Raw genomic sequence first — 26,937 nt, 5'->3', positions numbered from 1 at the left:
ACAAGTACTTTCATTTCACGGAATTTTAACGAAATAAATATACATTCTTTCTCATCGATATATAACTAAGAAGATATAACTCCATCACATGAAAACTGAACTACTAAATGTTCAATGTAATACATTAATTAACTAGACAACTGCAAGAAAGATACTACATGCATCATCTATATATTCAAGTGATATTAATTATGCATGCTAGAAACACTCATCTAACTTGACATATGTACTAATCACACTACTTTCGCTCCTTTCTATTTTGCACTCATATGCAGCCAAAAAGAGCTACAGAAAATGTGATCCTTGGTTGCATTCATATATCATTTGACAAATTGATCGTATACGTAGATACAAACTTATGAAAAGAGAAAAGAATTGATCGTAAATGGAGATATAGACAAATAATATGAGTAAAGATTTAACACATGCGGATACTAACATCTTTCAATATTTTTGTTTGTTCATCTTATTGCAGTGACTTTAAACGTTACCCGCTCTTTTTATTATTTATGATTACCTAGAACAATATTTTTAATCGTGCAACACAAGGTTAAAGAATTATGTCAACAAACATCAACTTAGACATGGGATGTGATGACATAGTTGGTGGTTTTTATTCTACTCTAGTTGGTGGTTTTTATTCTACTCTCATATTTTCTGTTTTATAGAGGTCGTGAAGGTGTGTGAATGGGTAATGGGAAGATTACTGAATTGGAATGTGATACCATTTGTTAATTGTTTGTAAAACTAGGAAAATTGTTCATGTACATCATGAGTCTCGTAATGTAGCAATCGGGGGTCACAAATGCAACATTTGTGGACGTTGTTTTCTCAACGACCCTGCACTTGGGGGCTACAAGCGGGACCATACTTGCAGGGAAGCAAATAAAAAAGGGGTCCCATACACCTAAGCAAGCAAATAAAAAAAGAGTCGCGATCATCAATGTTTAATTTGTGGAAAGTTTTTTGATACCGACCCAGCACTAGGGCATATGAGTAAGAGAAAATGCGTAAATGAAATAGTGACAACTGTAAAAAACTAAAAAAAAAAGAAAAAAAGAAAAAAAATTGAACGCTTTCATTAATCAATCCGAATTTCTCATTTAAGGCGATTATTTGTAAGGTTAAAGCTATAAAGATGAGAAGATTTAAAACTACTTTCTGTAGTTTGGTTAAATGATTAAGAAACTAAAACTTTTATTTACTCTTTATTAAATATGTCAGAGTTTTTAGTTTTTTGCTTTTGTCAGAAGGAGAAATGTAGAGCCAAAATAAATATGTGTCTATTGTCGGTAATGTAGCAAGTTAAAAATATAATTCTTGCTCTGATACCAAATATAGCTCTGATACCATATGTAGTACTATAATTTGTATTGGAAATAAAGATTAATACATATATATATATATATATATATATATATATATATATATATATATATATATATATATATATATATATACATATATAAGATAATACATATAAATACAAAAAATAGTTCAAGAACAAGTATCATTTTGTCAATAATTTTGTCACAATGTCTTGGCAAAGCCCACAAATTTCCTAACCTAATCAAAACTAAGTAACTGATAAGTAAAACATAAAAGAATATAATGTAAATCATGGTGGTGAGGGTGACGGTATTGGTGGAGATATTGTGAACTCGGTTATGGGTAAAGAGTTGTTAAATATTATGAGCACTTATGTGTGTTTCTTGTTATTTTTTTTTTGCTCACACTCGACTGATCACTCACTTAAGAAAATGGATTGGTTTTGTGATATGTTAAATCATATGGGATTGGGGAGAGTGGTTTAGGGATTAAAACATGTTTTGGTGTTTGAGTGTGTAAGTTTATAAGCATAACATTGTAAGGCGGTGTGTGGACTATGTTATAGAGTTGTGATCTAGTTTCTTATTAACAACTCACATCAAATAGAATATAATATTACAATAGTAACCATTTATTAAATATGGTTCTCTTAGTAAACACAAGTAACAAATTTACTCTATATAGTAATTCATAGTTTAGTAAAAATCACAATGTAAAGACGTGTACTCGAAATTAGCCTGATTTTATATTTTAAATGAACTCCCCCTTAGAATAAGTTATTTAAAAATCCTAACTATCGTATTACAAAGAATTTTTTACCAAAACCGTATCTATCACAAATCTCTTTATTGTACCCGTATGGTCAAACTAGTTTTTTATGAAACACGTATACCCGCATGTGGGAGTTGCGGGATGATTAAAAAAATGGGGGTGCCGCAAGTGGGAGATGGGGGATGCTGAAAAAAACCTGCAAAAAGCTTTAAAAGCTGCGTGGGACATGATGTGAACGGGTACCACATGTTTAAAGTCACAGAATGGAGTAAAGGAGGGGGTACCGCATATGGGAAACCCGGAACCCCCTTGTGGACGTACTGCATTCACCACAAACGGGACTCACACGTCAGCTATACTATAGTCTACATGAATTATTTCTGTTTGCTCTTTATTTCTGTTTGCTCTATATTTCTGTTTGCATGCATGTGACCAAAAAAATGAATATTTTCAATTTTCAATCCTACTTAAACTCATAGAACCATCAACCATTTACAGATTCCCATTTACACTATAAAATTATCAAGCATAGATTTACACTATAAATGTGGTACCCCTAATAAATTTCTCTCTCCTGACATACTGCAGGTTATTGCAGAATTCACAGCATCACTCATCTCCCAATTGTTGTACCCCCTTTTTTTTACCATCCCGTAACTCCCACATGCGGGTATACGTTTTTCATAAAAAAAAATTGACCATACGGGTACAATAAAGAGAGTTGGGATAGATACGGTTTTGGCAAAAAATTATATTACAAAAGCGTATAATAGTCTTTTGTTATTTCAAATGAATTATTTTTCCCAATTCCTCTACAGTAATAATATTGTTGTTGCCTAGTTTCTTTTTCAATTAATTTTTGAACATGAACATGATGGCTTCGAACCACCTGGAAAAATTGTTAAATGGTTTTTATTTATTTATGAGGCAATATAACTTTTATTAATACCAAAATAAAAATTACAAGCATGAGCCAAGAAAAGGATTATACATACACACCCAACATCAAAACTGGAACTAACTATACACCAAACTTAGAAGACTCTAAATATCAAAATTATACTACACTACAACCTACAACACTCAAAACAAAGAGTTTTTTTATGTACCTCATTCTCTTTTTCATCCGAGAGATAGTGGAGAGTTTTTGAAGAACCCCTACATGTTATGTCCATGTAAGGTTTTCTAAGATGGTTTGATTCATATTCATTTTTAACCTTGATGTGAGTTGTCTTTTCTGAAAACAAGCATTTACCTGTCTTCGTATTTACTATGTGGCAAACACCTCGAGGGTAAACAACCATGATGTTGTCTTCCAAACTGATATCGTTTAGTCTCTGTGTGTTGTAGTCCATGTTTCTTTTCATGGTGATATGAAAGAGTTGAAAGTTACTTAGATGAACAAAGAAAATAGATGGACTTGAAAGCTTCTTAGATGAAGGATATGGATTTGAGTTAAAACTAACCTGGTGAAATGATGAATTATGTTTATTTCATAATAATAAATAGGTCAAAGAGTTTGATCTTGAATTGTGTCAGGAGAAACGCGTAGAGCTACACCAAATATTTAATACTATGTGTTTACTAGTTAGTAAAGTTACCAAATATGATATTTTTAGTAAACACATGTAACCAGGTTATTAACTGTAGTAATTGATAGTTTAGTAAAATCACAATGTAGTTTTGGTTCATCATTTACTCATTCTGTAAAACTTTAATCGTTTACTCATTCTGTAAAACTTGATAACAATACACGTATGGATGTAAATGGATAAGGCTCGATATAACAATTGGTAAATGCAATGTGTCACACTATTACTAATGTTTATTTCGTGCATGCTATGAACAATAATTTGCTTTGTGTTGGGCACTACTGGAAAATGGTTTAAGCGTGATGTTTATGTTGGATTAATCGGTTCTACAACTTTGATTTTAGTAAGTTATTAATATTATGTTAATTGTTATGTTTAAATTATTAATAGTTAGTTTAATAATTAAGAGGCTGTCGATGATTGTTTAATTAATTTAAGGAGTAAGTATATGCACATGTAGAGTGGACGCATGGAGAGTGGATAGTGGGTGTGCCGTGTGTACCGAGTCTTGCGGTGATGAATTATAGTTTATTTTAGACTTATAGGCATTTAGTTCGTGATGTAGACTATATATATATATATATATATATATATATATATGTGTGTGTGGTTGGTTTCTTATTAATAAAATATGGCATGAAGTTTTATTCCTTTTTTTAATCATTTAAATGTCGATTATTATTTCTCCCTTTGCCTTATTAATCCATATTATTTGAGGACATGTGTTCCAACAATTGATATCAGAGACATTTCATATTCTCCTAACATTTCGGTCAAATATACTAACTACCAATTCCATCTTAGAATTCAATTAATTATAAACTACGGTAATACTAACATATTAAATAGTATATCAAGTATTATCCAAACAAACCAATTAACACAAGAACAACATGACCCTAGTTGAAGTTGTCCCTTAACTCTTGATACCAATTGTTGCGACACAGGTCCCTTAATTCACATTCAATGTTAAATATGAAGACTGTTAAACGATTACCAAGACTGTTAAAAAAATCATCTAACAACAAAATATGTATATAGTGAAAAATGAACAAAGGGGAACTGTGGGGTGTAAGTATAAGCATAAGTAAGTGAAAGTAAAAGAAAATATGAGATTAAGGTTTTATAGGAACTGTTAAATTAAATCAAGGTTGCAAAAGACGTGAGACGGGGTCGAGATTGTTAGAACTTAAAAGGGTCGAGACGTTCGAGACGAGGTCGAGACGGGGGTCGAGACGGGGGTCGAGACGGGGGTCGAGACGGACGTTGACTAAAATTGACTTTTAAGTATATAAGTATATAAATGTATACATATTTTAAAGCCAAAAACTTTAATTGATTAATTTGTACTCATAATCGCCGTCACCGTTAATTTAATACAATAAATTTAAACTAAAATACGACAAATTTGACCGATTTTACTGACTTTCTGGCTTTTCTGAATTTCGACCGAATTTGACCCGATTTTTTCAACTTTAACCCGAATTTAGACCGTTGACTATCATATTAGACGGTTTTCTTCGAGACGGTACGGGCTAGTCACCAAACCGTCCCAACGGGCGTTACAACGGCTCGAGATGGGGTGTTTTGCAACAGTGGATTAAATGATCTAATGGTTATAAAAAGCTGACAAAATTGGAACCGAGTTACTATTTCAAACTTCTAGAAAGGATTCATGTTCAATAAATATCGAAATATTTTATATAATTTAGTTAAAAGATCTAAAATATGGCTACTACATGAGCAAATCAATTTCTTCCAAAATGTACATAATCAGCTTGCTCGAATCAATATTCTTGATTAAAAAGCTCATATAAGCATAAACGAAATCAATACTGAGCAAAATGTTATTCCAAATACATGCATATTTATACCTCAACATAATAGATATGAGGTAATTTTTTTAAAAATCGTCATAATACATGCATGAATCAAACTAATTTAGCAAAATTCATCAGCAAACGACAAAATTTACAATTAGTTAACAATATCTAAGCAGTGAATCATATAAAAAACACTTTCAAGTAATAAATCTAGCAAATAATAATCGATGTTTGATACATAAAAAAAATAAATTTGATCGATACTAAGACTGTAAAAATAATCGCCTAGGAAAAAAACATGCATATATAGCTAAAACAGATTCAGATCCAAACTATTTCAACAGAATTAACTTACGAAAAAACTAAAAAATTGGACTGGCATTCACGAAGTATTAGCAGATAAGGTTTCAAGGATTGGATCACCACAACCGAATCGCCGGAAGCTACCGAAATAACCATCGGAAAAAATACGGCCATTGGTGGTGGGAAAACGAGGGAAACCGGGAGCAACAAAACGACCTTGGGAAGATATGGTGTTTGAAAGCGGTGGCTTAGGGTGATCTGTGGCTGTCGGCGGCTAATTTGAAGAGGATGAAGAAGTTGAGAATGTGTTTGTTTTTTGAGATGATGCAAAAGTTTATTTAGGATTTGAGTTAGTAAAAAGGAATCTGGAGTCTGAAACAAAACAACTGAAAAGAGTTGAAGTGTAAAGAGGGTTAAGTGATTCCTTGGTGTACTACTCACGTGTCTGACATTGTTAATAAACTAACCAATAAAAAACACAATAACTAAGTACACGAATAACCAATCTGACGGATCTCCACCAGCCACATTACTTTTAATCTCACCGTCCACATCCATCTCTCAAAAAGTACAAACTTTCACCTCTTTTAATAAATATAAATATATATAAATAATATATATATATATATATATATATATATATATATATATATATATATATATATATATATATATATATATACCAATAATTTCTAAATTTCTATCTAATGTACCAATTTAACTAATTATTCATTTTTGAAAGATTTATATTAATGATATTTAAAAATATTATATTATTTATTTTTAATATATTTATTTAAAAGTCAATTGTTGATCAATATCCGATTAATCTCTGATTAATCAATGAATTGCAAATTAAAATCCTTCAAAGGTCTCGACCAAACAATTCTCGAATAGCGTGTTTTTACAACCTTGATTGAATGTAAAACTACTTCGTACATGATTAATCTTCGCCTCTTTGACAACCTATTGTTTATATTAAGATAAACACAATTATTATTAACATATTGATATTAACTTAACATAATAAAATGTCATAGTAAGAATAATACTGTTAATAATTAATAATATTAAAATAATGATTGATTAATTAATTAATTATTAGTTATAATTATGACTATAATAATTATTTTTATAATAATTATACACTATAAGTTAAAAAATATAAATCATAGAACTTGAGTGATATTTTGTGAAATTATAAATTTTCAAACCATATGGGTATCATATCACTAAATTTAACGTGTTCTATACAATTTTAGTAGTAATTTGTAAAAAAAAAATTCAAAGTAGTGGTGACACTTAATCCCACTGAGTCCTTACTAGGATCACCCTTATACCCCCCGAGTTAGCCCATTCATAAATAATTCAATAAATCAAAATTGCGACATTAAGCATTAAACAAATAAATAAATACTAGTGAAATGACCCGTGAAATCACGGGTTTGTTTAAACGAAACAGTTTGATGATAGGTATTAAGTGAACGTAAATGTTAAAGTTATTTAGTTTAATGACCCGTGGAACCACATAGTCCGACTAAGTAACTCATCAGCTAAACATTTCATCAAACACCTAAAATGCATATTTAACAATCCACATCCAATCATAAGAGATAATATTGGTTGTCATTTTATTTGAAGAGTGTAAATTAAAATATAAATGTAGAATTGGTTTCCTTCTGCCTAACTTTTATAAATAATTAATTAAAATAATTTAAAATTATCTAATTTTAATAATTAAAATAATTATTAATAAGATTTAATAATAATAATTAATTAATAAGATTTAATTTTAATTAAAAATTATTTAGATTAATGACATCATCCACCGTACTTAGATTTTTTTCTTTTTCTTTTAGATTTTTTCTTAACAAAAGAATTAGCCTAATAATGACATCATCATTTTAGCAATATAATAGAAACTATAGATATGGTACTAACTTTATTATATTTTCTTAGTGTTGTTGTATGATTCGAGAAAGTATATCTCACCACCAGACTCACCGTGTTTTCACCACTAACGGTCTTCTTATTCGCCTGAAACTCGGCACTCATAGCATTCATCCCTTGTTTGACCGCATCTTCAACACTTCCAAACCCATGTTCTTCCATATTCCTTCACATCTTCAGTAATCTTCATAGAACAAAATTTGGGCCCACAGACAGAACATAATGTGCCATGTGATGGTGGTTGTTTCAGTGTTTGAGGGACCTTAAGATCGTTTTTGATTCTTAATTTCGTTTATAATCATCAATCTCAACCTTGCATTTACCTTAAATCAAATATGAAATTATCTTAGATTGACTTGACATGAAATGATAACGATATACTCTTCATAACCCTCAAATGAGAGCTTGAGTCCTCTATTTATAGGCTTCTGGACAACTACGAATTGTGCAAGAAATCATCAATCATTGCGGATTATGTGCAATCATATCATTATTGCGCAATACAATGCGCTAAGATATAATGTTGCACAATCTTTTTAATTTAGCGCAATTCATATGTGCCACTGCGCATATGACCAAGTCCCTCAGTTCAGCGGAATATACTTTTATATTTAAAAATGTAATCACAATGAACTCTAAAATGGAATAAATATCCGATTTACTTTAAACGGTTGATAATTACATCGGAAGTTGAACCAAATGATGATTTCTGCAGTCGGTTGATTTAGTAGGAACGTCTTATCGAACGCATATAACGACTAGTTTTTGTAAACACCACGCGCTATGTAGCCATTAAATTTTTAACGCATCATCAATTTATCTTCCTTTTTCCTTATAAATAGGGCCCTTTGCACCTTTATTTCATTTACGCTTTCTTTGCTTAATAATTATCAAAATCAATCTTTGCCATTATCACCGCCTGTTACGCTTCCAGTAATCTTCATCATCCTCCCCTAGTTTTCAAAATTATCCAAGGTCAGTTTGCTCTTTCTGATTCTTTTCTCAATTGAGTTTGTTAAATTTTACGATTCAAATCAAACGTGTAATAAAATGGTAGAAATCAAACATGCGATGAAATTTCCAATCGAGTTTGTTAATTTTTACAATTCAAACAAGTGATAAAACGGTAGAAAATCGAGTTTGTTAATTTTTACAATTCGAGTTTGTTACTTCTGCTACACTTTCTTCATCATTTATCACTAGCGATAAAACGGTAGAAAATGTGTTCCGTCATTACTGATGCAAAATTTACTCAATTGATTCATTTCCATCATTCCTTAAGGGATTATTTCAGCTCCTAGCCCTTCTGAACCAGAACATAAACCGCCTCCCTGTAAAGTTGCAATTTACGAAAGGACGCTCTTTCACGAATTTTTGATTTTTTTCGTAGGCGTACTTAAATCTTATACCATTGATTTAGGTCAACTGCATCCATATGCCATTTTAATCATATTATTTAATATGTAAATTAAGCGTTTTGGATTGGTAATTCTTATTGAACTCAATACGTTATTGACCTGTTGTAATATCGACTTCCATTGTAATTGTTTTTGGTCGTTAATTGTTGAACTCATTGTCATTCCTTCATTGTTGGTATTTATTGTAATTGGTCAATATTGTTATTGGCGTTTCATGTTGACATGTCCTTTCAGTCTCAAAATGGACTTCGGATTTTCAGTTACCTTTAAAGTTCCCGAAAAACACTAAATTGAACACCAAAATCTGAGGAATCATCACATGAAAACCACATATTCTGCACTATACTTGCATGAAAACCACATCTTCAACATACACTATATTTACATGAAAACCACATCTTCAACAGATTGGTCAAAGAAATCTTAGGATGGAGTAATACATGCAAGCAACTGTGAGCATAGTTGTCTAACACTCGATGAAGAATCTGTTTGCGAAATACTTAAAAGTACGGTTCTCGCTTCTAACAGTCCCTCTGAAATACTTTGTACAATCACTTCCTCACTTGCCATCAACGATGCCAGTAGCTTGGCACCACCTATCCTTTCCTGATCAACAAATACATGATTATAGACTTCTGGTACAAACTTTTGAAACTTAAAAGTCAAACTTAAAAGTCAAACTTAAAAGTCAACATGAACTTTTTTCAAAAAAAAAAAAAAATGAACTTGTTAGGATGAAATTACCATTTCGGATCCACGCTTTAGAGATTTGAGTGAGGCTTGTAGAAGATCGGAAGAGTATGGAAGGACAACAGACTTCAAATGGTAGACAGTGGAAAACAGAACCTGCATACATGCAGATCTAATCTCGGGTTCCTTCGCGTTCTGTTAATAACACAACGCATTCAGATTAGTAAGATGGAGACTAACGTTGCCAACTTTTACACATTAAAACCAAGGTTGAAAAAGACGCGAGACGGGGTCGAAACGTTTGGGCCCTTAAAATGTCGCAACAGAAAAATCTGGGTCGAGACAGATATTGACCAACGTCGACTTTTTATATATATTTCAGAGTAAACATAGATATTTGCCTTTAATATTTCAGAGCATAACTATTTCAGAGTAAACATAGATGTCTGCCTTTAATTTGAAATATATATATTTGGAATGTTTATTTCGAAAATTATTTAAAAAGTCAACGTTCGTTAACATCTGTCTCGACCCCATCTCGGCCGTTGTTGACCCTTTTTTTGGCATTGTTGACCGGTTTTTAAGCGTCGAGTTTTTTTTAACCGCTTCTAGGTCCGTTGCAACGGTAGCATGGTAAAACCGTTGCGACGCCCGTCTCGGCCATTGTTTACAACACTGGTTAAAATCCAAAATCATGATAATTAGGAAAGACAAAATTACATGAGGCGTCCATGTGGTTTACCCCAGATTTCATGTGGGGTCCCAATTTTTATTTTTTTACGTGAGGGGTCCTCGTATTTTACACTCTTTTCGCAAGGGGTCCCTGTAAGTAACGTGTGGGGTAGTCCCGTACTTCACACTCGTTAAGTTGTATCCGTAAACCACAGTGACCCCTCGTGAAACGAGTGTAAAATACAGACAAAAAAAAAGTTTAGGGACCTAGCATGAAATTTGGGGTAAACCACAGGGACGCCTAATGTAATTTCATCTTTAGAAAATATAACAATCATTGACTTACCTCAGCAGAACGAGTAAGTCTTGGAAGAATTTTCGAAACGAATGGTTTCTTGCCGGAATCAGAAACCTTCTGACAAGCACTAATAAGAACATTGGCCATGCATAGTCTAAACGAGAGCAACTCCGTTTTTGACATACGCTCAAGTGGATTCCAATTAGAGGAAATTGTTTTTTGCTCATCACTGGTTAATTGGTCAAGCACATATGCGTGATATGTAAAAGTGTCGCTATTTCCTGACATCATAAATAAACGTTGTGTGAAAAGTAGGAAGATTTAAATTTGGTAAAAGCTGTTGGAAAACATTAAAAATGCAAACCATTTCCAATGATGTTTTTTCCCTTGGTGGATAAATTGTTAATCCGTTCAGAGTCTTGAAGCTCGGAGCATACGGTTATTGCGAGACAATCAATACATCCATGTTGTGCTTTTGAGACTGAGACAGGTAAATGTTAGTTGGTAACTTGGTATGATTACAAAAAATTACTTACTTCAATTTATATTAAAAAGAATTTAATAAATAATTTACAAGATTTTAGGCATTTTTCCTAGTTGACCTGTTTCATTCTAATACAGGTTCTTCTCTATACACTAAAACCCAATAGATATCATAATCATGGTTGCCGATGCGGCAGTTTGGTGACTAGTCCGTCCCGTTTCGCCCAAAAACGTTTAATTAATCGGTCAACGCTAAAAGGCTGGTCAAAGTAGTAGAAAGTCGGGTCATTGTCGTAAAAGTCAACTTTTTGTCGGGCCTTGTTCTAGTGTAAATGAAAATCCCATACCATTTATTTGTATATCATTTATTTTTAAACTATCTATTTTTGAAATATTTATATATAAAGGTCAACGTTGGTCAACGTCCATCTCCATCAACAGATGTAGGCGAAAATTGTCACTCGAAAATAGATGGGTCGAAAGGAAAAACTTACTTTCATCTCCATCAACAGATGGCCATAACAAAATATTCTCTATAGCTTCTCTGACTCGGGACATGCCTGAATGACCAACACACTCCATGCCTCTAACCTTTTTTACCCATAAATAAACAAACCTCAATATTAGATACACAATATATATATATATATATATATATATATATATATATATATATATATATATATATATATATATATAACTAAAACATATATAATCATCATAAATATACAAAATGTGAATCGAAACGTTATAGTACCGCTAGGGATGTGCAAAATGAAAAGAGACATGCTTTTATCTTCAAGATATCATGATCACTTATAGCATATTCCAGTTCAGATGTAACACTTGGAAACAGAACCTGTACAACATATGCCATTGTCAAAAAATAGTAAATTGATTTTTTTTTAAAGTTAAATCTTTATATCTTTATATGATATTATAACATAATACATACATTGGGATGAAGTCGGCCACAGAGCTCAGCTGAAAGTTTTCTAACATCTTCAAATTCAAGTTTGTTAAATGCCCTGCAACATTTTAATGGCAATTATCACATCAAGATTCTCAATTAAAGTTCAAAATCAAGATAACAATAACAATTATACTTAAAGCAGAACCTTTTGAAAAGAAGAGCTGAAATACACCGTGAATCACTGATTTCGTATATATGATCTGCAAAACATTTTATATTATATACATTCACAAAAGTAGAGCATTTCACACATATTGAAAACAACAAAAGAACACAAATGGAAAATAATGAAGAAAGTAATGCTTACTATTTACACTAAGAAGATCACCATAAACAAGAGAAGATTCTAGATTATTGAAAACACTTGATGGAAGAAGCCTTATAATAAGTAACGGGCAAAGGCGAACAAATAGAGAACGGCGCAACTTTATTTCATTCTCTGTACTGGATATATTCAGTTCACTCAAAAAGCTTTCATCGATTCTGAAGCAAGCAAAAAACTATATATATATAAAAAATCAACCAAATTAACTTAAAAAATTTTCAGGGTACAATATACAAGGTGATATACTTACTCTGCTTGTGATTCTGCGTGTAACAGAATTTGTTGGAACACTATATCAGCTTCCCTTCCTAAATGATCACTTATATAACTTAAAAACTTGACAATAATCGGGTTTGATGGTTCAGAAAACATCTTGTCTACCAATGGCCTGATCAACAATTTCCAATTCTTGACCTGAAATAATTCATAAACAAAATAATTTATAGGGATTAAATGAACATTGTGCAGTATCTGTAACTATCAAGCACTATAAACATTCAGCTGTAAAAACAAAATTAAAATAATAACAATAAAAGATGAAAATGTGGAAAGCAGTTTAAAGAAACTTACAGAATTTGCCCATTCTGGTATCAATTTGAGAACTTGATCAGCATCCCCCTTTAACCCTGCCAAATACATTATATGCAAATAAATCTAATGTTTGTATTGTATTTCCCAATATGATTATATTTAAAATAATTTATTATATGTAATCATAAATTACATCATACCTTCCAAACTGTAGTTTGATCCAGTGTTCTGATGATCTGAGCTGGCATTGAGATTACTGTGATGGAAGATGAAATGAAAAATAAAAACTTGTAAGCACAAATATAAGAATAATTAAATCTGAATAATTATCTTTATCTTTTGGTTTATTATGACATAAATAAATAATGACATAAATTTAAAAGTTTACCTTAAACAATCTAACAACATGGATATAACCTCAGGTTTCTGATTGTGATATGTGAGCAAGTTGAGTAATATGGTAGTCGCAAGTGAATGTAATGTTACATCTGACGAATAAACTAGTCCAACTAATTCAGGCAATACTAACGAAGGATCTAAAAAAAAAAATGGAACTAGAGTAAGCATAGTAAAACTTCAATGATGATATAAAAACAAATAAATGAAAATTACTAACCAATGAGTGTTAGTAGTTTGGTTGATTGTGCTCTAATTATATCTTCTTTGTCTTTAAGAAGGTCAAGCAAATGGTTTGTGATATCCAGCCTGTAATGAGAATTATTTTAGAAAACAAAAACTATTGAGAAGAAAAAACAAAAATATATAATTAAAAAAACGCAATGATACATTGCATACCAAATCGAATGTGATAGTGTAGATGTTGTATTTGAAGATATATTAATGACTTGTGAAAGGACATCTAGTGCGTTCCTTTTTTGAGCAATATTTTCACTAGCAAGACGATTTAGAATTTCTTCAAGACAATATGTGTCCAAACTCCTGAAAAATAGTTACTTGTAATCAGGACAATAATATATCCATACATGAGGTAAAGGTGGCAATCTCAACCCAATGACCTCAATGGGTATTTTGGTTATGATTTTAACTCTATAGGGTCAAACAATTGAAGTTAATGAACTTAACTATAAAGGGAACATGTCAAAGAGCTCGAAGGTAGACTGAAGTGTACTCAAACATGTAAAAACCTACTAAATCATTTTATTAAATAAGTTGGATCATTTTGATATAAATATAGGATTTACAAAACCCACTGATAATTTGTAAAAATCAAAGAAATATTTTATTTACAGAAAATGAAGTTAGGGCATTCTAAACAAACGGGTTGATATTCCTTTATCAAGTTTCTTATATACGACACATTACCAAACAAACGGGTTGATATTGCCCCCCAATAACTAAAAGATTGGATATTTTAAGCTTACATACATGGAACAATATTCAGCAATCAAATTTACGACAGCTCGGGCTGCACCGTCGCGTTCATCTAAAAGATTTAGTAATAAAGGTAAAACCGAGTTCATCTGTTTACAGTCTGCTAAACTACGCCCAGATTCAAGATGGTTTGATCCAAATATGGTTGCTTTTAGAATTAAAACAGCACCATCGATGACATCATCATCAGCTGAACAAAGCTTTGGAAGAATTATCAATATATTAGTATACATTTCAATAAAAAAAAAGATGCCATACAGAAATTAAAGTATATTATTTCAACTTCGACTTGCTGGTTTTAATATATGTTTTCTGCTAGAGCTGATATTAGATGTTTTACCAGGTACAAATGATCATATACATGCTGGCAATTTAAACCCATACTCTCAAATTTGGGTCAAGCTTTTGGGTGAATTGGGTCTTGAGAAAACTTCTGCATAGTGATGTAAGCTAAAACTTAAACAAAGGTCTAGTGGGTTTCTCTGCAACCTATTGGGTCCTATACAAATTATAAAACGTAATCACAAATGTAGAAGTATATGACCCATTTGGACCCATTGGACCCATGACCCATTTCAACCTGATATCGAACCCGATCCAACCTAACACGTTCAAAAAACATAACACGTTTGACCCATGAACCATTTCAGCCAGAAACCGTTTTGACCCGTAACCCAACCTGACATGTTTGTGAGGTATATATACAAGCATAATTTTGGCTTGTGTTTAAACTCAAAAAGTTTAAATGGGTAGTAAAATAATAAAAAATATTTAGGATGGGTGAAATAGGCGAAACGAAGCGAACAGATCAGAAGTTGCCATGAAAAACAAGACGATAAATTCGAACCGAAAGCCAGCATATAACATGTAAATGGTTTAACTCAAAGATATATAGTGCAATATTGCCTTTACATTCATAAATAGCACACTTATTATTTTAACACCACTTTAGACAACGAAAATGAAAGGTTTTCAGGTCAACCCAGCCCATTTTGTCATGGGGTGAAGATGACCCGTTTCTGTTCACACCCATTATGACCCGAAATATAATCAACCCTTTATCTTTTCACACCTTTAATTAAATTAGATTATTATTAGAATACCTACCTGTGATGCCACAACACGGGTAATATCTAGCTTGTGTTCCATCATTGCAGTATCAAATTGCTTTGAAGTAAAACGCCCCAAAATAAGTAATAAACAGCTCATGAAGAAATTTATGGTTGCGGTTTCACTGTCCTTATCACCAACGTTATCGCCCGAGTTCCCTGCATAATACTGCATAAACTCGGTTGTCAATAAACAAACTCCATCAACGGGTCGAAAGGTGCATAAAGTGATTTTTATGCACAAATCCTCCTAAATTTTTAGAACCAACCTTATATAATTTAACATGAAATATGATATAGCTTATGAACATATGTAATTCGTATTTTACACACTAACTACTGACATAAATTAAAAGTTTTGGACAAAAAGCATAACGGGTTAACCCAACCCATTTCAACCCATACCAAAAATGCCAGTTTTAATCCCCCAGGACCCAACCACAGGCCAAGCCACTCAGATTGCCAACTCCAGTTCTCACTCTAAAAGCACAATGATACTTCCCACCATGATTTTTGATAGCTCCACCGCAACTATGCATTATTGAGTTGTACTGTACAACTCAGTAATGCATAGTTGTGGCGGATCTATCAAAATCATGGTGGAAATATCACCACCCATTCTGAAAACCTAGTTGAAAACCTATATTACAATAATCAACTGTCACATAAAACTTAGAACTACACAACTTAAACTCTACTTCAGTTAAAACTAACCTCAATACCAGCCAAGTACTGGTCTAATAATTCTTTGTGACGCTTAATAAGTTGATGATTTTCCAAGTGCATAAGAATTCCATAGTGTTTCCAACAAGATGAGAGAAGCAAAATTCCAGTTTTAACCCTCTGTTGACCTGTTTGACAACCAGTGAGATCAGGATAATACATGCAAGACAGTACAAAAAACTAATGTAATGAAACAACAACAATAAAAAAAACAGTACCTGCCTGATCTTGAGAAGAATGATACTGTCTTTTAGTCTCTCGCAACCATTTTAAAACTCTTTCCAGCCCTTTTGCATGCAAAGACCGGCTTTTTCTGCTCCACTAAGACAGATACAGAACAAGTATAAGGATATCGTAAATCACTGAACAGATCCTATGAAAGATTAAAAAACAGAATACTTGGGAGGTGTTTAAATGTTCGTTCTAAAAGTGATTATGTGAACTTATATAATCAGAACCAAAGATTAAAGAGTATCTGTTAGATAGTGTTTAATTGTGCATTTGATGTTTGAAATTAGACAAACAATTACTTGAGTGTCCATCATTAGCTACCAATTAATGTAATTATTACTAATAAAAATAAGCAGACAATCAGTTTCAAAATGCAAATCCACACACCAGCATATATAATCTTACTTCCATCTAGACTAATAATAATTAATTAAATGTTAGACAAGTTACGAATATAATGGAACACTCGCTTCTTATCACACAATATTTTTCTTGCATCCTGTATTTCAAAAGAGGATAAGTTCACATCCTTTGTTATTTAATTTTTAATTCTTAATTAAAGAAAAAAACAAATCTTTCAACAATTCAGTAACTAAGAAATCAAAATAATTAATAGGTGTGAGAGCATACAGCAATGAGTCTTTGCACAAGTAAAATGAGGTGATCTAGAAGATTCCAAAGCAACAAGCTCATTTCAATATCCCTTGTGAATTCTGAAGTTGAACTTATTGGCTTCACTTTTTTAGGTCCATCAGTAACATGAGGTATAGATGATTTTTTTATATTCTTTGAATTATCAGAAACGGCCTCCTTTTTTGTCAACGCCACACTGAGAGCTATAATACAATCGGCAGCAGCAACCGAAAGACGAGTAGGTAACTCAAACCCACCCTGCAAAGTACTACAAAGAAAAATATCAACTACTGCACTAAAAAGAAAAAAAGACAGGAAAAAAAAGGACAGATGTAAGTATTCACAATGATACAAAGCAATAACAGGCAATAGTTACTGTGTTGCACAAACTGGCCTAGGCAGGTTCAAGTTGGAACCAAATAAGCCTGGTTCCTTTAAGCAAGTTAGAACCCAAAAGTTGCATATTGGTCCTAGTGAGTGAAAACCTAGTTAGGCACGGAGAAAATGCTAGTTATCGAACCAGTTAGGCCTGAATGTTTGATCCTAAAAGATGCAACAAAATATTTGAATAGAATTTGGCTACAACATAAAAAAAAAGAAAAAGGGATCACCACTTAAGAAATTTGCATCTTCAAATGCAGTCTCAAGAAGTCATTAACATTTAGTTTCAGAATGCAATTAAAAAATGTTTATTGTCAATCATATATAATTATAGAGTTCAATATCACTGATTGCGATGCAGTTATTGGATAATAATAACTAAATCATTTTGCAAGAAATCATTTTATTCAGTATTCCATAGTAAGCGTAACAAATCCCCCTAAATGTGGGACCAGAAGTAAGTATGTGTATACCTTCCACTTTTTATTAAAGACAGTAGATGATCGCTGCATGTGCAAAGTTTCTGCAAGAAACCAGAGTACCTTTCTTTTAACCCTGCAACAAAAAGAAAAATAGCATGTAAAAACTTGCACTTTAATCTACATCAGACATAGATTACATTAATATATGATTTAAAGGCAATGGTTTGCGATATTACCGGTTACTGAAAGTTGACTCATGGTAACTTCAAAATCTATGAGCCTGCGTGCAAGTATACACCAACCCAAAGCAACATGATGGTCCTCCTTCCTCAGTAAAATATCACAAAAGTTCTTTGCTAACACTTCAAAAAGAACCTCATCTTGAAATAGCCAATTGAGTAAAATCATCTCCTGGTTCTTGTATTTCAAATCCTTACTTCTCAATGACTAGACACAACACAAACAACATTAACCTCCAAAATGATCTAAACACACTAACTATAAAATATGTGGAATTTGAAACTATATGATTTCCACATATATAGTGTTCCTTCATGGAAATCATATATGTATCTAATAGCAACATCAACCGAACTTATTCTAAACATAATGATCCTTACATGTTCTTTCATTATCTGCAAGTTCGGTTTGATGTTGCTATTGTATAGTATGTAAGTTGAAGCGGATAGGTTTCAAGACACAGGCTTTTTTCTTAATTTAAAACTACAACAAACATAAACCACCTAAAATGTAATTCCTAAAATGAACAAAGACTGTTATAATACAAGTATGTTTAGTTGAGTTAGATTTTACTTCATATTGAGATATATTTGACTTCGGTACTTCACATAGTCAATCTATGTAATGCTTATATCTAATTGAGAAAATTACTGAGATGGACTGTCAAAGTGCCCATTGTCACTATCTAGACGTCACAAAAAAAATCATTTCTAGTCATATATTTTGCCTAAAATCAAATACCCATTCGCCGTACTAGCCAAAAACATTTTAGTCAAATGATCTGAGACACGTGTCCCAAATAATCGCCGGTCGACTAAGATTTCGCTGACCCAGTATTTCGCCAAGTGTTACAAACATTTTGCCTAAATGTGATTAGGCGAAAAATAATAAAACATAAACTGTGCTTCATGGCGAATTAGAAGAAATTGTTTGTTCTTCTCACGAAATATAACAATTAATTCTCCTAAAGCAATTAAACATACATCAAATGAACTTTATGCATCAAAGCTTGTACATGTCTTTTTGATATATTATTTACAAACACTTGTACTCTGTACATAACAACTTCTACATGTACAAAAAACAAACCCAACCGTTAACCATTTACATCACGAAATTTGTAGAAAACTTATCAAACTTTGCTTGGGCCTTTGCTTTTCACAAGATTCTCCGGTTAGATAACTTACGTTCGGCGAAATGTTTGTCTAGATTTGCAACTATTTAGATAAAAGTAATGAGTTGACGGTCCATTTCAGTAAAATTCTCATTCAAGTTTGATGCGAAACTAAGTAAAACCTAAATCTCAACAGAAGTACAACTTATGCTAAGCTGTTTAGCCTTCACTTCAAACTGAGATACATTCTCACTTAATAAAGTCATCGGGCATAATCCTTAGGTCGAACTCTATGCAAAATTATGTAATATCAATACACATAACTACAACAAGCAGATACCTATATATACATACAACCTAATTCAATTGAATAGATACTAGTCCTTTACTATTACTGGTATTAATTACTAGTTTCAATTGACCGTTGAATACTTAAATTAGGTTTTACATTTTTATACTTCAAATTGACCGTTGAATACTTTACAAAATAGAAGTGAGAATGATTACACGTACATGTTCAATGATAGGAATCAAAATCTCATCAACTGACTGTTCAGTTTCAGCTCCATCTCTAACAAACTTGTGAAGTATGCGTAACGAATTCGCTAATGAAACTACACAAAATAAAATACATATTCACACATAATCATAAACACGTAACAGTTATAGCTTCAGTATTCTGTATATAGATTATAATAACTTACGAGTGAGCTGATTATTAGGGTTTGGGGATGATTGAAGGCGCGAAATTGAGTCAATTAGCTTTGTAGGTCGAGCGGTGAGCAGTGTTGTCATTACACGGCCAACTGTGGCTGAAACTATTGAATCCGAATCTGTATCGTTTGAATTCCATATGGTTTTGTTTTGTTCGATTTCCATTTTATTATTATTATTTTTTTGAGAGTGTGTTTGTGATTAAGAACTCCGTTCAGGGAAAAATGAGTACACCATAGCAGTTCTAGAATAATTTTGGAAAATTGGCAAAACAGGCCTTTTAACTATTGTATAAGTATAGATACAGCCCCCTAACTTTTAGAATTAGTAATTTTAGTAGATAACTAATATGTTTATTTTTTATATTCTTTTCTTGTGTGGAGTGAAAATGGAAAATTGAGTTGCTCTTAGGCAACTCACAATGGTATCCGTGCTCAACATGTCCTCACCCTGCACTCAAAGTCACAGATATCATTCCCCAATCATAGGCTCTCCTTTGATGCTTGATTTTTGTAGCGACCCGTCCTAATTCACATGGATGAAGTCATCAACATTTGGTCCCATTGCGAGGTGATGTCCTAAATATGCCATGAATGACTCCATGTAATATGAGCAAATGCACAGCGGAAGATTTCTTTCATACCTGAGAATTAACATGCTTAAAAGTGTCAACCAAAATGTTGTTGAGTTCATAGGTTTATCATAACAATCATTTCAATATCTTAATAGACCACAAGATTTCATATACACAAACGTTTTAATAAAAATATTCTAAGTGGTTGAGCACTTGGTAACCATACTTAACATTTAATCAACGTCCCATATTCCCTTTATTATGAAATCTCACTACACTGTACCAAGAGTAGTCACCGAAACGAAGTACTGTGCAACCGTTGAATACTGGTCGTCCAGTCCGGTTGGGGTTGTCAGGCCCGATAGATCTATCAATAGGATTCACGTTTACAATACCACATGTAAATAGTAGTTACCAAGTTATTAGGGAAGATATGCAGGGTGGTACAACTCAACGTAGAATATATTTTAAGTACTTGTGTCTATCTCGTAAACATTTATAAAAGCAGCGCATGTATTCTCAGCCCAAAAATATATTGCAAAAGCAATTAAAAAGGGAGCAAATGAAACTCACCATACTGTATTTTGTAGTAAAAATACATATAACGACATCGAACAAAAGTAGGGTTGGCCTCAGATTCACGAACCTATATCATTTGTATATATATTAATACATATAATCGTAATTGAACAATTTCATATGTTATAACTTATGTTATATATTATATATTTTATATATAAATATATATCTAATTCGTGTATATAATTAAAATAGTTAATATTTATATAGTTATATATATATATACATATGATTAATATTATATTAAAGATCAATAATTTGTTATATGTAAATATTTATATAAATAATCTTAATGTATATAATTATATGTAATGTTATGGTAGTGTAATAAATATACTCTTATATAGGAAACACTTATTTGTTATAGTAATATTGTTACTAATAACAATCTACATGATAATTTTATTAATATTATAAATTTTGATAAAAATGATAATAATAATAATAATAATAATAATAATAATAATAATAATAATAATAATAATAATATAATATTAATAATTATAAAAGGATACTAATACTAATATTAATGATAATAAATCTAGTTTGCGATAATAATGATAATCCTAATTATGATAATACTTATAATAGTAGTTAAAATAAGAAAGTTACATTTTTAAATGATAACATTATATTAATAACAACATTAGAAATCATATTTGTAATTGTAATCCTAATAATAATAAGTGAACTTTCTATCATAATACCTACTTTAGTAATAATAATTGATGTCAAAGCAGAGGGGTATAAAATACTATTAAATTTTAGCAGGAAAAACTATTAAATACGATACAATTTTACACAAGATATTTATTTATTTATAGAATGGATATACTTAAACCTTGCTACAACACTATAGGCAGTGTACCTAATCGTACAGTAGTGTAGTTTTTAGTAAGTCCGGTTCGTTCCACAGGGAAATCTTTAAACAAAGCTCAACGCTATATTAGTTTACTTTTATAAAAATACAAATATATATAAGATAATATTATTATTATAAAGGGGGGTTTTTACCGTTTAATGACCGGTTTGTCGATTTTAAAACTTAAGTCGCAGTTAAAACCTAATGTAAAATATAAAATAAATACAAGACTTAAATTAAAGAGTAAAGTAAATAACGATAATGAAATTGCGAATAATAAAAATGCGATAAAATTAAATTGCGATAATTAAAAAGTACGATAATTAAAAGTGCGATGAAATAAAATAACAATAAATAAAAGTGCGATAATTAGAAGTGCAATTAAATATAAAATAAAGGAAATTAAATATGAAATAAAAGAATTATGCTTATTTAAACTTCCGTAATCATGATGTTTGACGTGTTGATTTTAGTTTTATGCCCTTGGGTTAATTGTCCTTTGTCCTGGATTATTCAATATGTCCGTCTGGTTTTTGTCCATAACAGTCCATCAGTCATAAATATAAATTGCAAGTGTCCTTGTCAAATTATTATTATACCCGAAGATAAATATTCCAACTAATTGGGGATTCGAATTGTAACAAGGTTTTAATACTTTGTTTAATGAATACACCAGGTTATCGACTGCGTGTAAACCAAGGTTTTACTACTTTGTTAACAATTACACCAATTACCCTTGAATGTAATTTCACCCCTGTTTCAATTAGTCTAGTGGCTATTAATCCATTCCCGTGTCCGGTTAAATGAACGATTATTCGTACATATAAATACCCCGCCCATCGTGTCCGATCGAGTGTATATGGTAATTTATAGGGACGCCCAATTGTAAATCTTTATATTAACATTAACAAACTTTCATTTAGTTAAACAAATATAAAGCCCATTAATAGCCCATAGTCTAGTTTCCACAAGTGTCGTTCTTTTATCCAAACCCCAATTATGGTACAAAGCCCAATTACCCAATTTTAGTAATTAGCCCAACATCATGATTACTTCGTTTTAAATAAGCATAATAATAACTTAGCTACGAGACATTAATATAAAAAGGTTGAACATAACTTACAATGATTAAAAATAGCGTAGCGTTACACGGACAGAATTTCGACTTACACCCTTACAACATTCGCTAACATACCCTTATTATTAGAATTATAATTAAAATTAAAATATAAATTATAAATATAAATATATATTACTTATGAAGAGGAAGAGAAAAAGGATGATCAAACTCGTCAGAAAACTGGCTTTTTATAGGACCTGACCAGCAATCTCACACCATGCGACTCGCATGGTTTTGTGCTTCTGGCCATGCGAGTCGCATGGCCACCCTGGATCCAGCCAAATGCTTTTGTTTTCTTCTTTGTCGACGTAATATAATAATAATAATATATATAATATATAATTATATATAATTATATATATATTATATTATATTCTTGTGCATAGTAGACTAGATATTTTTGGTCCGTTGCGTCGGGCGTTTCTTCTTGGCTCAGGTCCCGGTTCCGGATTTTCGGACGTCCTCGCGTATTATTTTAAATCACGTACTTTGCGTTCCGCAACTTGTACTCTTGTCATTTTGAGACGTTCCTTATCAATATTTTGAACCTTTTTAATTGTATCTTGTACTTTTTAGCTCTTTGGACCTTTTTGTCTTCAATTTGTCGAATCTGCCTTTTGTCTTCACTTTTTAATATTTAAACGAATATCGCTTGTAAATCGAACAATACCAACTAAAATCTTGTCTTTCTTGAGGAGTAATGCTATGAAATATATGTTCGTTTTTAGCATTATCAAATATTCCCACACTTGAGCGTTGCTTGTCCTCAAGCAATATTGTCTTGAAATACTAGAATCACTTCTTTATTCTTCACACTTTGTACATCAGTGATTTCTATATGGCGGTATAAACAATGGTAGTAACGATATGGTTTACAGTCCCACATGACTATAAAAATTTAGATCCATTAAGGAAATTGGATCTTTATGAAAACATTTGATCTTTTGAAATCTAGTTTTTACCCTAGATAAGTTTTCCGGAATAACCCTTTACCGGTGTTTGCAAAATATTTTTGTGGGTTTGGTGGGTTTCAGATTTGAAAATTTTAGCTCAAAACTTGCGGTTTTGTGTCACCCACTTGCTAACCTTGTATTTGGAAAGCAACACGTCCAGTTTACTTGTTCCGTATATTACCTTTCGGCAAACTACCGTCCGGTTGTAAAGGAAAGCGTTGAACAAGCAACTGTTTAAGGCAATGTCCCGTGACATGCTTTTGATTATGGTCCATAACGTGTCGGACGCAATTACTATCCTTGGTAGGAGCAATAGTAAAGCTCACCCTTATAATTTGTCGGTTTGGCACAAGGTCCTGTCTTTGACCATGCTATGCAACCACCGTTCTTACGGTTGACACCCGATTTAGTTCAGGTGACCTAATGAATTCCAGGTGAATTCTTAGGATTTTACGTTCAATGGTAATGAACGCATTGAAAATAGGGTTTTCAGAAAACAAATCGGTTTATAATTTTGATCAAAATATTTTCTCGTTCAAGCTCGAGTTTAGATATCATTGAATTCCATGAGTTTGTAATTCTCAATCTTTAAGGTCAATCTCTAGGATTGAGTAATATCAGTCTTAAAAGCTGATTTTTAATCTTTAAGGAGATTATCCTTTCTGGGGATCTGATTCATTAGTCTTATCCAGCTAATTTGCATGGTGCTCCCCCATTGTACAAGATAAGTCCTTCTCATGGTTAGGATAAATCTGACCACTTGGCGACCCTGTTTAATGCTGAGGTCCGTGGATTTCCAGCTGATTTTAGTGATGTCTTTTCTAGATTTTTCGTCAACCTACAGCTGGTCTGGACGACAACTTCATGACCTAAATCAAGAAGTGCGTGTCTTTTTTTCGGAAGACTTTACTTCCTTTTAATGATGGAATTGATTCATCGTGTAGATCCATCTCTTCTTTTCTTTCATTGGGTAAAACAGTTTAGTTTAGTCCAAAGCAAAAGTATTTTTAGTTATTTGTTACAGATATATGTGACATATGTTTAAAATAACTTGGTAAATTTTCCCACACTTGGCTTTTATTTTCCTTTTTATCGTCCTCTATTCCATTTTAAATGAATTTTAACATTTTAATTTGTTTCTCAATTTATGTCCTTTCCGAGGTAACAATAATTTCGGTGTTAAAACCTAGTTTTATCGTTCATAAATATGTATAAACATGATTTGAATTCATTTAATTGCAAATTTTGAAAAATTTTACTAGAATTGGGTAGTCAGTATATAAGACTAGGGCTGTTCTTTTTTTATCAGAGAGCACTAGATTCTAATACAACTACTGCTTTACTAGTATTTTTAATGGTAACCAAGTGTTTAATATAAAAATTTTAAAATCCGAAAGAATTTAATCCCTTCCCACACTTAAGATCTTGCAATGCCCTCATTTGCAAGAAATCAGTAACAATTTAAATTATTGAGGGTGATTTGTGTGAAAATGATTAAATTTTTACCAAAGTTTCCAAATATATTGGCGTTTGTTTGCTGAATGATGAATGGTGCACGTCATTTGTTCATTCCGTCTTGTTGTTATTTCACATATATTTTGCATCATTGTCGTCAAAATTACTTGCTTTTGCTGAACTTAATGCCAGTCTTTGAAAACGCGTTGTTTTACCCTGTTTTGTGCATAAAAGAGAATACATACAATACAAATATAAATATACATGCAATTTGAAATGGAACTTTGGCATCCCACTTTCAAACTATAAGAAAAATATTAGTACACAATAATAATAAAATATCAAACATTACATAAACATAATAAAATGTTAAGTGTTTAAAATAAAAATTGAAATTACCACTTATCTCTACTGATCAGGAGGTGGGTTAGGAGGAAAATTAGGATATGGATCCCAATTCATGTTCGCGTCCGGGTTCCATGGCTGATTATAGGTGTACTGGTATGCTGCGTCATAATCATATGTATCATAGGGTGGTCTCATCTCTGGCTGATGTGCGGGATAGTATGCGGGTCGGGTCGGATAATACATCTCACCAGGCTGCAACTGGCTTATAATTTGGCGCTGATGATAATCCCATCGGCCATGCTCTCGTTGCCGGGAATGCTCGTAGTCATTCCGGCGTTGCCATGCCTCGTACTGCATATGCCTATCATAGTTCGTCATGTATTCATCCTCCATACGAATACCTAAATCAAGAGCAGTCTCCCGAACAACTCCTATAATGTTGTTCGCCTCCTCCATCTCGTCATCCGAACCTCTCTCTACCTGTCGCTGAGGTCCCTCGTATCGATATACCCGACCACGTCTCATCAATAATACCCTTGCACCGTGATAAAGGTTTGAACTTATAGTTTCACCTCCGTCCTCTATTTCGTTCATTGGACCCCTTGGTGCTTATCTACACCTAAATACTCTCCAATGAGAGTAATGAAAATACCACCACCTATAATACTCCCCGATTTCATCCCCGAAACTACATTAGCGAGATAATAACCAACACAATAGGGAATGTTAACGAAACTCCTCGGGTCTCTAATACACTTGAGGTAGAACAAATCATTTACGGTCAATTTCTCCTTATTCCTACCCCTTTGTGTAATTGTGTTTGCTAAGAATCTATGAATCACCCGGAGTTCAGCTCTGTCTATATCTAAGTATGTATGATTTCCACTGGCGTGAAATTCATTAAAGTGGGACATACGCCTCCAGACAGC

General features: G+C 32.2%; 1 protein-coding gene across 4 annotated transcripts; it reads right to left on the bottom strand.

Annotated features, from left to right (window-relative positions):
- Window positions 1-9,457: 9,457 nt before the first annotated feature.
- LOC139876956 (uncharacterized) lies at window positions 9,458-20,297 on the bottom strand. 4 transcript variants are annotated; one of them, XM_071864356.1, is made up of 24 exons: window positions 20,108-20,297; window positions 19,917-20,017; window positions 18,286-18,496; window positions 18,101-18,182; window positions 17,244-17,514; window positions 16,601-16,703; window positions 16,374-16,510; window positions 15,658-15,828; window positions 14,545-14,750; window positions 13,945-14,097; window positions 13,775-13,863; window positions 13,547-13,694; window positions 13,359-13,414; window positions 13,198-13,253; window positions 12,878-13,041; window positions 12,610-12,785; window positions 12,448-12,502; window positions 12,285-12,357; window positions 12,087-12,188; window positions 11,824-11,920; window positions 11,211-11,327; window positions 10,895-11,127; window positions 9,931-10,071; window positions 9,458-9,792 (listed from the first exon to the last, which is right to left on the bottom strand). In XM_071864356.1, the coding sequence occupies exons 1-24, from the start codon at window positions 20,280-20,282 to the stop codon at window positions 9,610-9,612; spliced, it is 3,300 nt and encodes a 1,099-aa protein (XP_071720457.1). In that variant the 5' UTR covers window positions 20,283-20,297; the 3' UTR covers window positions 9,458-9,609. The 4 variants fall into 4 exon arrangements, with proteins under 4 accessions (XP_071720457.1, XP_071720458.1, XP_071720460.1 ...); XM_071864357.1 differs by having other exon boundaries at window positions 13,954-14,097; XM_071864358.1 differs by having other exon boundaries at window positions 9,603-9,787.
- Window positions 20,298-26,937: the final 6,640 nt, after the last annotated feature.

This window comes from Rutidosis leptorrhynchoides, chromosome 11 (genome assembly GCF_046630445.1).
Source record: "Rutidosis leptorrhynchoides isolate AG116_Rl617_1_P2 chromosome 11, CSIRO_AGI_Rlap_v1, whole genome shotgun sequence".
Lineage (NCBI taxonomy): Eukaryota > Viridiplantae > Streptophyta > Magnoliopsida > Asterales > Asteraceae > Rutidosis > Rutidosis leptorrhynchoides.
This window is presented reverse-complemented; position numbering and strand designations above follow the sequence as displayed.

Coding starts and splice junctions, on each gene's coding strand:
- LOC139876956 (XM_071864356.1), bottom strand. CDS start 20,282: ATGGAAATCGAACAAAACAAAACCATATGGAATTCAAACGATACAGAT. Junction 18,183..18,285: donor GAGTCAACTTTCAGTAACCG/GTAATATCGCAA, acceptor TTTTTGTTGCAG/GGTTAAAAGAAAGGTACTCT. Junction 12,189..12,284: donor GTGGCCGACTTCATCCCAAT/GTATGTATTATG, acceptor TATGTTGTACAG/GTTCTGTTTCCAAGTGTTAC.